At 62.4% G+C, this 13,685-nt stretch overlaps 1 protein-coding gene across 1 annotated transcript; it reads right to left on the reverse strand.

Annotated features, from left to right (window-relative positions):
• Window positions 1–569: 569 nt before the first annotated feature.
• Window positions 570–12,895, reverse strand: STX1B (syntaxin 1B; the record flags this gene model as incomplete). The annotated part of the gene is given in 11 exon segments (XM_063319225.1): window positions 570–2,831; window positions 4,562–4,672; window positions 6,222–6,359; window positions 7,237–7,310; window positions 7,415–7,523; window positions 7,636–7,709; window positions 9,106–9,180; window positions 11,583–11,592; window positions 11,594–11,665; window positions 11,668–11,685; window positions 12,800–12,895. Coding segments are annotated over 11 exon segments (858 nt in total), but the record flags the coding sequence as incomplete, so codon positions are not given.
• Between the last annotated feature and the right edge of the window lie 790 nt (window positions 12,896–13,685).

The raw sequence follows: 13,685 nt of genomic DNA on the forward strand, positions 1-13,685 counted from the left end.
GGTGTCGGTGGTGGGACGGGTGGGTCGGTGGTGGGATGGGGGGGTCATTGATGGTGTCGGTGGTGAGATGGTTGGGTCAGTGGTGGGACGGGTGGGTCGTTGATGGTGTCGGTGGTGGGACGGTTGGGTCGGTGGTGGGATGGGGGGTCATTGATGGTGTCGGTGGTGGGACGGGGGGGTCGTTGGTGGGACGGGGGGGTCGTTGCTGGCGTGGTTGGGTCTTGGGTGGGTTGGGTGGGTCGCGGTTGGGTCGGGGGGTTGGGGGGGGTTGGGTGGGTCGTGGTTGGGGGGGGGTTGGGGGGGGGTTGGGTGGGTGACAGGGGGGGTGGGTGCTTGGTGGGGTGGGTGGGTGATCGCGGGGGGGGGGGGTGTGACCGGTGGGGTGGTTGGTTAGCTGGGCGACGGGTTGGTTAGCTGGTTAGCTGGGCGATGGGTTGGTTGGTTAGCTGGGTGATGGGTTGGTTGGTTAGCTGGGCGATGGGTTGGTTAGCGGGGCAATGGGTTGGTTAGCTGGTTAGCTGGGCGACGGGTTGGTTGGTTAGCTGGGCGATGGGTTGGTTAGCTGGTTAGCGGGGCGATGGGTTGGTTAGTGGGGCGATGGGTTGGTTGGTTGGTTAGCTGGGCGATGGGTTGGTTAGCTGGGCGATGGGTTGGTTGGTTAGCTGGGCAATGGGTTGGTTAGCTGGGCGACGGGTTGGTTGGTTAGCTGGGCGACGGGTTGGTTAGCTGGTTAGCTGGACGACGGGCTGGTTAGCTGGGCGACGGGTTGGTTAGCGGGCCGGCAGTTCTCAGGTTAGTCAGGCGGCGGGTCGGTTAGCGGGTGGGACGGGTGGCGGGTGGATGGGTGGTCAGAGGGGTTGGTTAGCTGGTGGGGTGGGTGGTTAGCTGGTTAGTTGAGCGGTCGGCCGGTCGGTTAGCTGGCTGGGTGGGCAGTAGTTAGCTGGTTGGTCGCTTAGCTGTTTAGATGGGGGGCTGGTTAGTCGTTTGGGGGGGGGGGGGGGCGGTTGGTTAACTGGTTGGCCGGGGGGCGGGGAGCCGGCTGGGCGGTTGGTTAGCTGGTGGAGTGACTGGTTAGCTAGTCGGATGAGCGGGTAGCTGCGCGGTCGGTTAACTGGTTGGATGGGTGGCTGGTTAGCCGGTTGGGGGGGGGATGGTTAAGTGACGGTTAGGCAGGCGGATGGGTCGGTTAGCTGGGTGGGTGGGTAGTTAACCGGCGGGATGGGTGGTGGTTACCCGGGTGGATGGGTGGCGGTTACCCGGTTACCGGGTTGGTTAAATGGCGGGGGGGGGGGGGGCGGTTGACGGGCGGGATGGGTGGTGGTTAGCTGGTTGGATGGGTGGTTAGCGGGTTAGTTGGGCGGGGGGGGTGGGGGGGTGGGGGGGGTGTGGCGTCCCCTCGGGGGCGTGGTGGGAATGGGCTCCAGGCGCCTCCGCCCCCCACGTCACCCACCCCCAGGATCAGCGAGGAGGGGGGGGGGGTGTGTGTCCTCCCCCCACCCCGGACGGGTCAAGGTCAACCCAATCCTGACCTTTGACCTCTTCTAGGGTCAACCCCGACCCATAACCCCCGCCCGCGAGGACCCCCTCGGCGGGGTCAACCCCACCCCACCACCCCCATGATCCTTCTCTAGGGTCCTCCTAACCTGACCCTTGACCCCTCCGTGGGGTCAACCCAACTGTCCCCATAACGACTCCTGAAGGTCAACTTGACCCTTGACCCCTCCGTGGGGTCAACCCAACTGCCCCCATGATTTCTGAAGGTCAACCTGACCCTTGACCCCTCCGTGGGGCCAACCCAGCTGCCCCCATGATGATTCCTGAAGGTCAACTTGACCCTTGACCCCTCCATGGGGCCAACCCAACGGCCCCCATGATGATTCCTGAAGGTCAACTTGACCCTTGACCCCTCCGTGGGGCCAACCCAACTGCCCCCATGATTTCTGAAGGTCAACCTGACCCTTGACCCCTCCGTGGGGTCAACCCAACTGCCCCCATAACGACTCCTGAAGGTCAACTTGACCCTTGACCCCTCCATGGGGCCAACCCAACGGCCCCCATGATGATTCCTGAAGGTCAACCTGACCCTTGACCCCTCCGTGGGGCCAACCCAACCCCTCTGGCCCCATAACGGCTCCCGAAGCTCAACCCGATCCAACCCGTGACCCTTCTCCGGTGTCAACCTCACCCCGGCACCCTCCATCTCCACCCAGCCCCCCACTTTGGTGGCCCCCTTGACCCACCTACCCCTCCAACTCCCCCCTCCGCCCCCCAACCTCCTGTAGGACAACCTCCTGCCCCACCCCCCCCCCCACCCCCAAGGGCAGGAGGACACCCCCCCCCCCCCCCCCAAGTGCCCAACGCATGGACAGGAGATGGCGGGGGAGGTGAAGGAGGAGAAAAGTGGGGAGGACCCAGATGTCCCGGGGGGAGGAGAAGGAGGAGGAGGAGGAGGAGGAGGAGGAGGAGGATGGGATGGATGGAGGCCGAAGAGCCGCTTAGATTTGCCGGCCCCGGGCCGGGCCCACCCGCTCTGGTCCGCGGCGGGTGATTGGACCACGTGCGGTTATGTCCGTTCGCATGAACAATTAGTCTCTTAATTTATTCTTAATTCTCGCTGAGGCGGTTATTCTCGGTACCGGGGGCGGGGGGGGAGGTTGGGGGGCAGGCCGGGGCGGGGGGGCGGGGGGAGGGGGGGTTTGGGGGGGGCGTTAATTGCTGCCGCGGGGGGAAGGGGGGGCGCGCCGGGGACCCTACAAGCCCAACGTGCCCCCGATGGAGGAGGCCAAGACCACCCCCAGCACCACGCAACAAATTATGATCATGATTTTCTTCTACGTTACCCCATGCCCCCCCCCGAAAACAAAACAAAACAAAACAAAACAAAAAAACAACCAAAACCCAACCCCCAACCAACCAAAACCCGACCAAAAACCAAAACCCAACGAAAACCCAACCAAAAAACAACGAAAACCAAGCAAAAACCCGCCAAAAATCAACCGTAAACAACCAAAACCCAACCCAAAACCAACCAAAACCCAACGAAAACCCAACCAAAAAACAACGAAAACCAACCAAAAACCCGCCAAAAATCAACCGTAAACCAACCAACCAAAACCCAACCCAAAACCAACCAAAACCCAACCAAAACCCAACCAAAACCCAACCAAAAACCAAACCCCAACCAAAAACCAGCAATAAACCAACCAAAAAACAACGAAAAAACAGCCATTAAACAACCGAAACCCAACCAAAACCCAACCCAAAATCAACCAAAAACCAAAACCCAACCAAAAATCAACCAAAACCCAACCAAAAAATCAACCAAAACCCAACGGAAAATCAACGAAAAACCAACCAAAATGCAACCGTAAACCAACCAAAACCCAATTCAAAACCCAAGGAAAAACCAACCAAAAACCAACCAAAAACCAAAACCCAACCAAAACCCCAACCAAAAACCAACAAAACCCAATTAAAAACCCAAGGAAAAAACAACCAAAAGCCAACCAAAAATCAATCAAAACCCAAAACCCAACCAAAACCCCAACCAAACCCCAACCAAACCCCAACCAAACCCCAACCAAAACCCAACCATAAAACCCAACAAAACCCCAACCAAAACCCAACCGAAACCCAACCAAAACCCAACCGAAACCCAACCAAAAACCCAACCAAACCCAACCAAAAACCCAACCAAAAACCCAACCAAAACCCAACAAAACCCAACCAAAAACCCCACCAAAAACCCAACCGAAACCCAAAAAAACCCAACCAAAAACCCAAGAAAACCCAACCAAAAACCCAAGAAAACCCAACCAAAACCCAACCAAAACCCAACCAAAAACCCAACAAAACCCAACCAAAACCCAACCAAAACCCAACCAAAAATCAATCAAAAACCAAAACCCAACCAAAACCCCAACCAAAACCCAACCAAAACCCAACCAAAAATCAATCAAAAACCAAAAACCCAACCAAAAACCCAACCAAACCCAACCAAACCCCAACCAAAACCCAACCAAAAACCCAACAAAACCCAACCAAAAACCCAACAAAACCCAACCAAAAACCCACCAAAAACCCAACCAAAAACCCAACAAAACCCAACCAAAACCCAACCAAAAATCAATCAAAAACCAAAACCCAACCAAAAACCCAACCAAACCCCAACCAAACCCCAACCAAAACCCAACCCAAAACCCAACCAAAACCCAACCGAAACCCAACCAAAAACCCAACCAAAAACCCAACAAACCCAAGAAAACCCAACAAAACCCAACCAAAACCCAACCAAAAACCCAACCAAAACCCAACCAAACCCCAACCGAAACCCAACCAAACCCCAACCCAACCCCAACCCCAAAACCAACCAAAAACCAAGAAAAATGACGTCCGGGCAGCGGGGGGGGGGGAGGGAGAGAGGAGAGAAGAGAGGAGCGTTACGGAGCCGGAGACCCCCAAGCCCGACCCCCGACCCCCAACCGTGAGGCCCCAGAGGAGTGCGGGCCCCGCCCCAACCCCCGCCCCACCCCGCCCCGCCCCGCCCCGCCCTGTCACTCACCCTCCGAGCTTTGCTCTGGTACTTTACGGCTTTTTTGGTGTCCGAGACGGCGCGTTCCACGTAGTCGACCGAGTGCTCCACGTTGTACTCGATGCGGTCGATCATCTCGCCCTGGGAGACCCCACCCCACCCCTGAGCCGCCCGCCCTGGCCCCACGGAGGTGGGGGGGGGGGGGTTGGGGGGGGTGACACCCCGGGGGACAGGATGGGGGGCGGGGAGGGGGGGGATCTCGACCGGTTCTAGGTGGGTCAACGGCGTCTTGGTGGCCTCAAGAGCTTTCGATGGCGTCTAAGTGAGGCCATGGGCTCTACTAATGGCTTTTGGTGGGTTCTGGATGACCTTTGGGGGGTTCTAGGTGACCTTTGGTGGGCTCTGGATGACCTTTGGGGGGTTCTAGATGACCTTTGGTGGCCTCAAGAGCTTTCGAAGGTGTCTGGGTGAGCCGATGAGCCCCAGTGAGGGCTTTTGTTGGGTTTTAGGTGACCTTTGGGGGGTTCTGGATGACCTTTGGGGGGTTCTAGATGACGTTTGGTGGCCTCAAGAGCTTTCAAAGGTGTCTGGGTGAGGCAACGAGCCCCAGTGAGGGCTTTTGGTGGGTTCCAGATGACCTTTGGTGGGTTCTAGAGCTTTCAATGGCATCTGTGTGAGGCAATGAGCTCTAATAATGGGTTTTGGTGGGTTCTAGATGACCTTTGGTGGGCTCTGGATGACCTTTGGTAGGTTCTAGATGACCTTTGGTGGCCTTGAGACCTTTCAAAGGCGTCTGGGTGAGGCAACGAGCCCCATTGAGGGCTTTTGGTGGGTTCTAGGTGACCTTTGGTGGGTTCTGGATGACCTTTGGTAGGTTCTAGATGACCTTTGGTGGGCTCTGGATGACCTTTAGTGGGTTCTAGATGACCTTTGGTGGCCTCAAGAGCTTTCAAAGGCGTCTGGGTGAGGCAACGAGCCCCATTGAGGGCTTTTGGTGGGTTCTAGGTGACCTCTGGTGGGTTCTGGATGACCTTTGGTGGCCTCGAGAGCTTTCAAAGGCATCTGGATGAGGCAACGAGCCCCATTGAGGGCTTTTGGTGGGTTCTAGGTGACCTTTGGTGGGTTCTGGATGACCTTTGGTGGGTTCTAGATGACCTTTGGTGGCCTCAAGAGCTTTCAAAGGTGTCTGGGTGAAGCAACGAGCCCCAGTGAGGGCTTTTGGTGGGTTCTAGGTGACCTTTGGTGGGTTCTGGATGACCTTTGGTGGGTTCTAGATGACCTCTGGTGGGTTCTGGATGACCTTTGGGGGGATTCTAGATGACCTTTGGTGGGTTCTGGATGACCTTTGGGGGGTTCTAGATGACCTTTGGTGGCCTCAAGAGCTTTCGAAGGCGTCTGGGTGAGGCAACGAGCCCCATTGAGGGCTTTTGGTGGGTTCTAGATGACCTCTGGTGGGTTCTGGATGACCTTTGGTAGGTTCTAGATGACCTTTGGTGGCCTCAAGAGCTTTCAATGGCATCTAAGAGAGGCAGTGGGCTCTAATAATGGCTTTTGGTGGGTTCTAGATGACCTTTGGTGGCCTCAAGAGCTTTCAAAGGCGTCTGGGTGAGGCAACGAGCCCCAGTGAGGGCTTTTGGTGGGTTCTAGGTGACCTTTGGACCTTTAGCCCCCACCCCCCCAGCCCCCATACCTGGCTCTCCACCAGCATGGCCATGTCCACGAACATGTCGTGCAGCTCCCGGATGCTGGTCTCCAGCTTGATGATCTCGTTGTGTCGCGTCTCGATCTCGTTCAGGGCCTGTTTGGTCATCTGCGAGTCCATTTTGATCTGGCAGGAGATGGGGGGGAACGTTGAGGGGTGGGGGGATGTGTGGGGGGGGGGGGTGATGGGCTGTGGGGCAGGGGGGGGAAGTTCCTGGAGCTACGAGAAGGTCCAAGGGGGCTCCGGGTACCCCAGCAGGTCACGGGGCAACCTCAGGGTTTGGAGGGCATGCAACGATTCGGGGCGGCTCGTTGGGTTCCGGGTGACCCAACGGGTTCCGGGTGACCCAACGGGTTCCAGGTGACCCAATGGGTTCCAGGTGACCCAACCAGGAACCTCAACGAGCCCCAAGGGTTCCAGAAGACCCGATGGTCATCAAGCGCTGGAGCTGCTTGGGGTTGGTCGCCCCCCGGGGCGTCTCATTGGGTTCCGGGTGACCCACCGGGTTTGGGTGACCCAACGGCTTCCGGGTGACCCAACGGGTTCCAGGTGACCCAACGGGTTACGAGTGACCCAACAGGTTCTGGGTGACCCAACAGGTTCCAGGTGACCCAACGGGTTCTGGGTGACCCAATGGGTTCCAGGTGGCCCAACCAGGAACCTCAACGAGCCCCGAGGGTTCGAGAAGACCCGATGGTCATCAAGTGCTGGAGCTGCTTGGGGTTGGTCGCCCCCCGGGGCGTCTCGTTGGGTTCCGGGTGACCCAACAGGTTCTGAGTGACCCAACAGGTTCCGGGTGACCCAACGGGTTCCAGGTGACCCAACGGGTTCCAGGTGGCCCAACCAGGAACCTCAACGAGCCCCAAGGGTTCCAGAAGACCCGATGGTCATCAAGCGCTGGAGCTGCTTGGGGTTGGTCGCCCCCCAGGGCGTCTCGTTGGGTTCCAGGTGCCCCATGGGACGTCGGAGGCCACCGGGGGGTGGGGGGAGGGACCTCACGTACGTCATCGGTGAAGATGGCCAACTTCCCGCTCTCCAGCATGTCCTCCAGCTCCTCGTTGGTGGTGGTCCGGCCGGCTGGTGGGGGGCGGGGGGGGGGAGAAAGGCGACGGCGGGTGAGACCCCCAGCCCCACGGCGGCGCGTCTTCTCCGCCCCCGCCCCCGCCCCCGCCCCGACCTACTGATCTCCAGCTGCCTCTGGATCCTGTCCTTGCAGCGGTCGCGGTACTTGGACTGGGTGGCGTTGTACTCGGTCATCACCTCCACGAACTTGCGGGACAGCGTGGAATGCTGGGGGACACGGTCGGGGGTGGGGGGGGGGGCAGGGAGGGTGGGCCAGGGACCTGGGGCCGGTGGCCACCGAGGAGGAGGAGGAGGAGGAGGAGGAAGGGGGAAGGGCTACCTGGGTTTTGCGGATGCGGAGGTCGGCCGAGGAGCGGTTCAGACCTTCCTCCTGCTCGATGCTCTGCTCGATGGCTGAGGGAGAGGAAGGACCGTCCCCCACCGAGCCGGCCCCAGGTGGCCACCTCCAGCGGGCCGGTCACCCCCGAGGTGGCCAACCCTCAAGAGGACCACCCCGAGGCGGCCACCTCCATCGGGCGGGTCACCACCGAGGTGGCCACCCCAAGACGACTGTCCCAAGGAGGCCACCTCCATCGGGCGGGTCACCCCCAAGGTGGCCAACCCCCAAGATGGCCACCCCATCCCCAAGAGGACCATCCCCAGGTGGCCACCTCCATCGGGTGGGTCACCTCCGAGGTGGCCAACCCCCAAGATGGCCACCCCATCCCCAAGAGGACCATCCCCAGGTGGTCACCTCCATTGTGCAGGTCACCCCTGCGATGGCCACCTCATCCCCAAGGTGGCCACCTCCTTCGTGCATGTCACCCCCGAGGTGGCCACCCCATCCCCAAAGTGGCCACCTTCGTCGTGCAGGTCACCCCTGAGGTGGCCACCCCATCCCCAAGGTGGCCACCTCCATCATGCGGGTCACCCCCGAGGTGGCCAACCCCCAAGATGGCCACCCCATCCCCAAGAGGACCATCCCCAGGTGGCCACCTCCATCGGGTGGGTCACCCCCGAGGTGGCCACCCCCAAGATGGCCACCCCATCCCCAAGAGGACCATCCCCAGGTGGCCACCTCCATCACGGGGGTCACCTCCGAGGTGGCCAACCCTCAAGATGGCCACCCCATCCCCAAGAGGACCATCCCCAGGTGGCCACCTCCAGCGGGCGGGTCACCCCCGAGGTGGCCACCCCCAAGATGGCCACCCCATCCCCAAGAGGACCATCCCCAGGTGGCCACCTCCATCGGGCAGGTCACCCCCGAGGTGGCCAACCCCCAAGATGGCCACCCCATCCCCAAGAGGACCATCCCCAGGTGGTCACATCCATTGTGCAGGTCACCCCTGCGATGGCCACCTCATCCCCAAGGTGGCCACCTCATTCGTGCATGTCACCCCCGAGGTGGCCACCCCATCCCCAAAGTGGCCACCTTCGTCGTGCAGGTCACCCCTGAGGTGGCCACCCCATCCCCAAGGTGGCCACCTCCATCGTGCGGGTCACCCCCGAGGTGGCCAACCCCCAAGATGGCCACCCCATCCCCAAGAGGACCATCCCCAGGTGGCCACCTCCATCGGGCGGGTCACCCCCAAGGTGGCCACCCCTGCGATGGCCACCCCATCCCCAAGGTGGCCACCTCCATCGTGCAGGTCACCCCCAAGAGGACCACCCCAAGGTGGCCACCTCCATCACGTGGGTCACTCCCAAGGTGGCCGCCCCAAGGCGACCACGCCAAGGTGGCCACCTCCATCGTGCGGGTCACCCCCCCGAGGTGGCCACCCCGTCCCCGAGGCGGCCGCCGCGAGGTCACCTTTCAACTTGGAGCGCACTTTGTTCGCCGTCTTCTTGATGTCGGCCGTGAGGTCCTCCAGCTCCTGCTTCGTCTCTGGGGGGGTGGGGACACGTCACGTCACCCCCCCGGTGTCACCGGCCCCGAGGTGGCCCCGGTTCCTGGTGTCCCTCCATCCCACGTGTCCCCCTTGGTGGCCCCAGTTCCTGGTGTCCCTCCATCCCACGTGTCCCCCGTGGTGTTCCTCCATCCCACGTGTCCCCCTTGGTGGCCCCGGTTCCTGGTGTCCCTCCATCCCACATGTCCCCCATGGTGGCCCCAGTTCCTGGTGTCCCTCCATCCCACGTGTCCCCCATGGTGTCCCTCCATCCCATGTGTCCCCATGGTGGCCCCGGTTCCTGGTGTCCCTCCATCCCATGTGTCCACATGGTGTTCCTGGTGTCCCCACACCCCACGTGTCCCTGGTTCCTGGTGTCCCTCCATCCCACGTGTCCCCATGGTGGCCCCGGTTCCTCGTGTCCCTCCATCCCACGTGTCCCCCTTGGTGGCCCCAGTTCCTGGTGTCCCTCCATCCCACGTGTCCCCCATGGTGTTCCTCCATCCCACGTGTCCCCCATGGTGGCCCCCGTTCCTGGTGTCCCTCCATCCCACATGTCCCCATGGTGTTCCTGGTGTCCCCACACCCCACGTGTCCCGGGTTCCTGGTGTCCTTCCATCCCACATGTCCCCCATGGTGGCCCCCGTTCCTGGTGTCCCTCCATCCCACGTGTCCCCCATGGTGTCCCTCCATCCCACGTGTCCCCATGATGGCCCTGGTTCCTGGTGTCCCTCCATCCCACGTGTCCCCATGGTGTTCCTGGTGTCCCCACACCCCACGTGTCCCCCATGGTGTCCCTCCATCCCACATGTCCCCCATGGTGGCCCCCGTTCCTGGTGTCCCTCCATCCCATGTGTCCCCATGGTGTTCCTGGTGTCCCCACACCCCACGTGTCCCCGGTTCCTGGTGTTCCTCCATCCCACGTGTCCCCATGGTGGCCCCCGTTCCTGGTGTCCCTCCATCCCACGTGTCCCCCATGGTGTTCCTCCATCCCACGTGTCCCCCATGGTGGCCCCCGTTCCTGGTGTCCCTCCATCCCACGTGTCCCCCATGGTGGCCCCAGTTCCTGGTGTCCCTCCATCCCACGTGTCCCCCTTGGTGGCCCCCGTTCCTGGTGTCCCTCCATCCCACGTGTCCCCCATGGTGTTCCTCCATCCCACGTGTCCCCATGGTGGCCCCCGTTCCTGGTGTCCCTCCATCCCACGTGTCCCCCATGGTGTCCCTCCATCCCACGTGTCCCCATGGTGGCCCCCGTTCCTGGTGTCCCTCCATCCCACGTGTCCCCCATGGTGTTCCTCCATCTCACGTGTCCCCATGGTGGCCCCCGTTCCTGGTGTCCCTCCATCCCACGTGTCCCCATGGTGTTCCTGGTGTCCCCACACCCCACGTGTCCCCGGTTCCTGGTGTTCCTCCATCCCACGTGTCCCCATGGTGGCCCCCGTTCCTGGTGTCCCTCCATCCCACGTGTCCCCCATGGTGTTCCTCCATCCCACGTGTCCCCCATGGTGGCCCCCGTTCCTGGTGTCCCTCCATCCCACGTGTCCCCCATGGTGGCCCCAGTTCCTGGTGTCCCTCCATCCCACGTGTCCCCCTTGGTGGCCCCCGTTCCTGGTGTCCCTCCATCTCACGTGTCCCCCATGGTGTCCCTCCATCCCATGTGTCCCCATGGTGGCCCCCGTTCCTGGTGTCCCTCCATCCCACGTGTCACCCGTGGTGTCCCTCCATCCCATGTGTCCCCCATGGTGGCCCCCGTTCCTGGTGTCCCTCCATCCCACGTGTCCCCCGTGGTGTTCCTGGTGTCCCCACACCCCACCTGTCCCCAGTTCCTGGTGTCCCTCCATCCCATGTGTCCCCATGGTGGCCCCGGTTCCTCGTGTCCCTCCATCCCACGTGTCCCCCATGGTGTTCCTCCATCCCACGTGTCCCCCTGGTGGCCCCCGTTCCTGGTGTCCCTCCATCCCACGTGTCCCCATGGTGTTCCTCCATCTCACGTGTCCCCATGATGGCCTCGGTTCCTGGTGTCCCTCCATCCCACGTGTCCCCATGGTGTTCCTGGTGTCCCCACACCCCACGTGTCCCCGGTTCCTGGTGTTCCTCCATCCCACGTGTCCCCATGGTGTTCCTCCATCCCACGTGTCCCCATGGTGGCCCCCGTTTCCTGGTGTCCCTCCATCCCACGTGTCCCCATGGTGTTCCTGGTGTCCCCACACCCCACGTGTCCCCGGTTCCTGGTGTCCCTCCATCCCACGTGTCCCCATGGTGGCCCCCGGTTCCTCGTGTCCCTCCATCCCACGTGTCCTTCATGGTGGCCCCGGTTCCTGGTGTCCCCCCCGCCCCACGTGTCCCCCTCAGCATCCCCCGTCCCCCCCCCTCCCCCCGCCCCCCCCGTGCCCCCGCTCACTCTCGTCGGGGGTTGGGGGCGGCCAGGATGGCGCTGTGCTGCTTCTTCACCTGCTCCACGTCCTCCGACAGCTTCTCGATGCAGCAGCCCGGATCTCCTCCACCTGCGGGGGGAGGGGGAGGGGGGGACAGACACGGGGGGGGGGGGGCGCGGGGGGGACACCATGGGGGTCATGGGGGAGATGGAGGACACCATGGAGGAGACCATGAGGGTCATGGGGGAGATGGAGGACACCATGGAGGAGACCATGAGGGTCATGGGGGTCACGGGGGACATGGAGGACACCATGAGGGTCATGGGGGTCACCAGGGACATGGAGGACACCATGGAGGAGCCCATGGGGATTGTGGGGGTCACAGGGGACATGGGGGACACCATGAGGGTCATGGGACACCAATGGAGGAGAGCATGGAGGTCATGGGGGACATGGAGGACACGGAGGAGATCATGGAGGAGACCATGAGGGTCATGGGGGTCACGGGGGGAGATGGAGGAGACCATGGAGGAGCCCATGGGGATCATGGGGGTCACGGGGGACATGGGGGACACCATGGAGGAGACCATGGAGGAGACCATGGAGGAGACCATGAGGGTCATGGGGGTCACGGGGGAGATGGAGGACACCATGGAGGACACCATGAGGGTCATGGGGGTCACGGGGGACATGGAGGACACCATGGAGGAGACCATGGAGGAGACCATGAGGGTCATGGGGGTCACGGGGGACATGGAGGACACCATGGGGATCATGGGGGTCATGGGGGACATGGGGGACACCATGAGGGTCATGGGGACACCAATGGAGGAGAGCATGGAGGTCATGGGGGACATGGAGGACACGGAGGAGATCATGGAGGAGACCATGAGGGTCATGGGGGTCACGGGGGAGGTGGAGGAGACCATGGAGGAGACCATGGAGGAGACCATGAGGGTCATGGGGGTCACAGGGGACATGGAGGAGACCATGGGGATCATGGGGTCACGGGGGACATGGGGGACACGGAGGAGACCATGGAGGAGACCATGAGGGTCATGGGGGTCACGGGGGAGGTGGAGGAGACATGGGGGGACACCATGGGGGTCACGGGGGACACCATGAGGTTATGGGGGTCACGGGAGACATGGGGCACACCATGGAGGAGACCATGGGGATCATGGGGGTCATGGGGGACATGGGGGACACCATGGGGGTCACGGGGGGGGGGTTTGTCCCCCACCTGCTCGAAGAACTCGTCCATGAAATGGTCGCGGTCGACGTGGACGACTTCGTCCTCATCGTCGCTGTCCTTGGCCTGCGGGGGCAGCGTCAGCGGGGGGGGGGGGGGCCCAAAATCCCGGGGGGGGCCCAAAATCCCGGGTTGAGGGGGCCAAAATCCCGGGGGGGGGCCAAAATCCCGGGGGGGTTGTCAAAATCCCGGGTTGAGGGGGCCAAAATCCCGGGGAGGGGCCTCAAAATCCAAGGGGGGGGGCCCAAAATCCCAGGGAGGGGCCCAAGATCCCGGGGGGGGGGCCCAAGATCCCGGGGGGGGGGGCCCAAAATCGCGGGGGGGGGAGGGGGGGTCCAAAATCCCGGGGGGGGGGGCCCTCAAAATCTCGGGGGGGCCCCAAAATCCCGGGTTGAGGGGGCCAAAAATCCCGGGGAGGGGCCCAAGATCCCGGGGGGGGGGCCCAAGATCCCGGGGGGGGGGCCTCAAAATCCCAGGAGGGGCCTCAAAATCCAAGGGGGGGGGGGGGCCCAAAATCCGGGGAGGGGCCCAAAAATCCTGGGGGGGGGCCAAAATCCCGGGGGGGGGGGCTCAAAATCCCCGGGGGGGGTGTCAAAATCCCGGGGTTGAGGGGGCCAAAATCCCGGGGGGCGGGGCCCAACATCTCGGCGGGGGGGCCCAAAATCCCGGGGGCGGGGGGGCAAAATCCAGGGAGGGGCCTCAAAATACAAGGGGGGGGGCGCCCAAATCCGGGGAGGGGACTAAAATCCTTGGGGGGGGGGGGGGGGGCAAAGTCCCGGGGGGGGGGGGGCCCTCAAAATCCCAGGGGGGGGGGACACAGGTAGGGGGGGGGACATGACACTCATGGGAGGCACCCGGGGGGGGGGGGGGGAACACC

Source organism: Chroicocephalus ridibundus, chromosome 32 (genome assembly GCF_963924245.1).
Source record: "Chroicocephalus ridibundus chromosome 32, bChrRid1.1, whole genome shotgun sequence".
NCBI classification, from domain to species: Eukaryota; Metazoa; Chordata; class Aves; order Charadriiformes; family Laridae; genus Chroicocephalus; species Chroicocephalus ridibundus.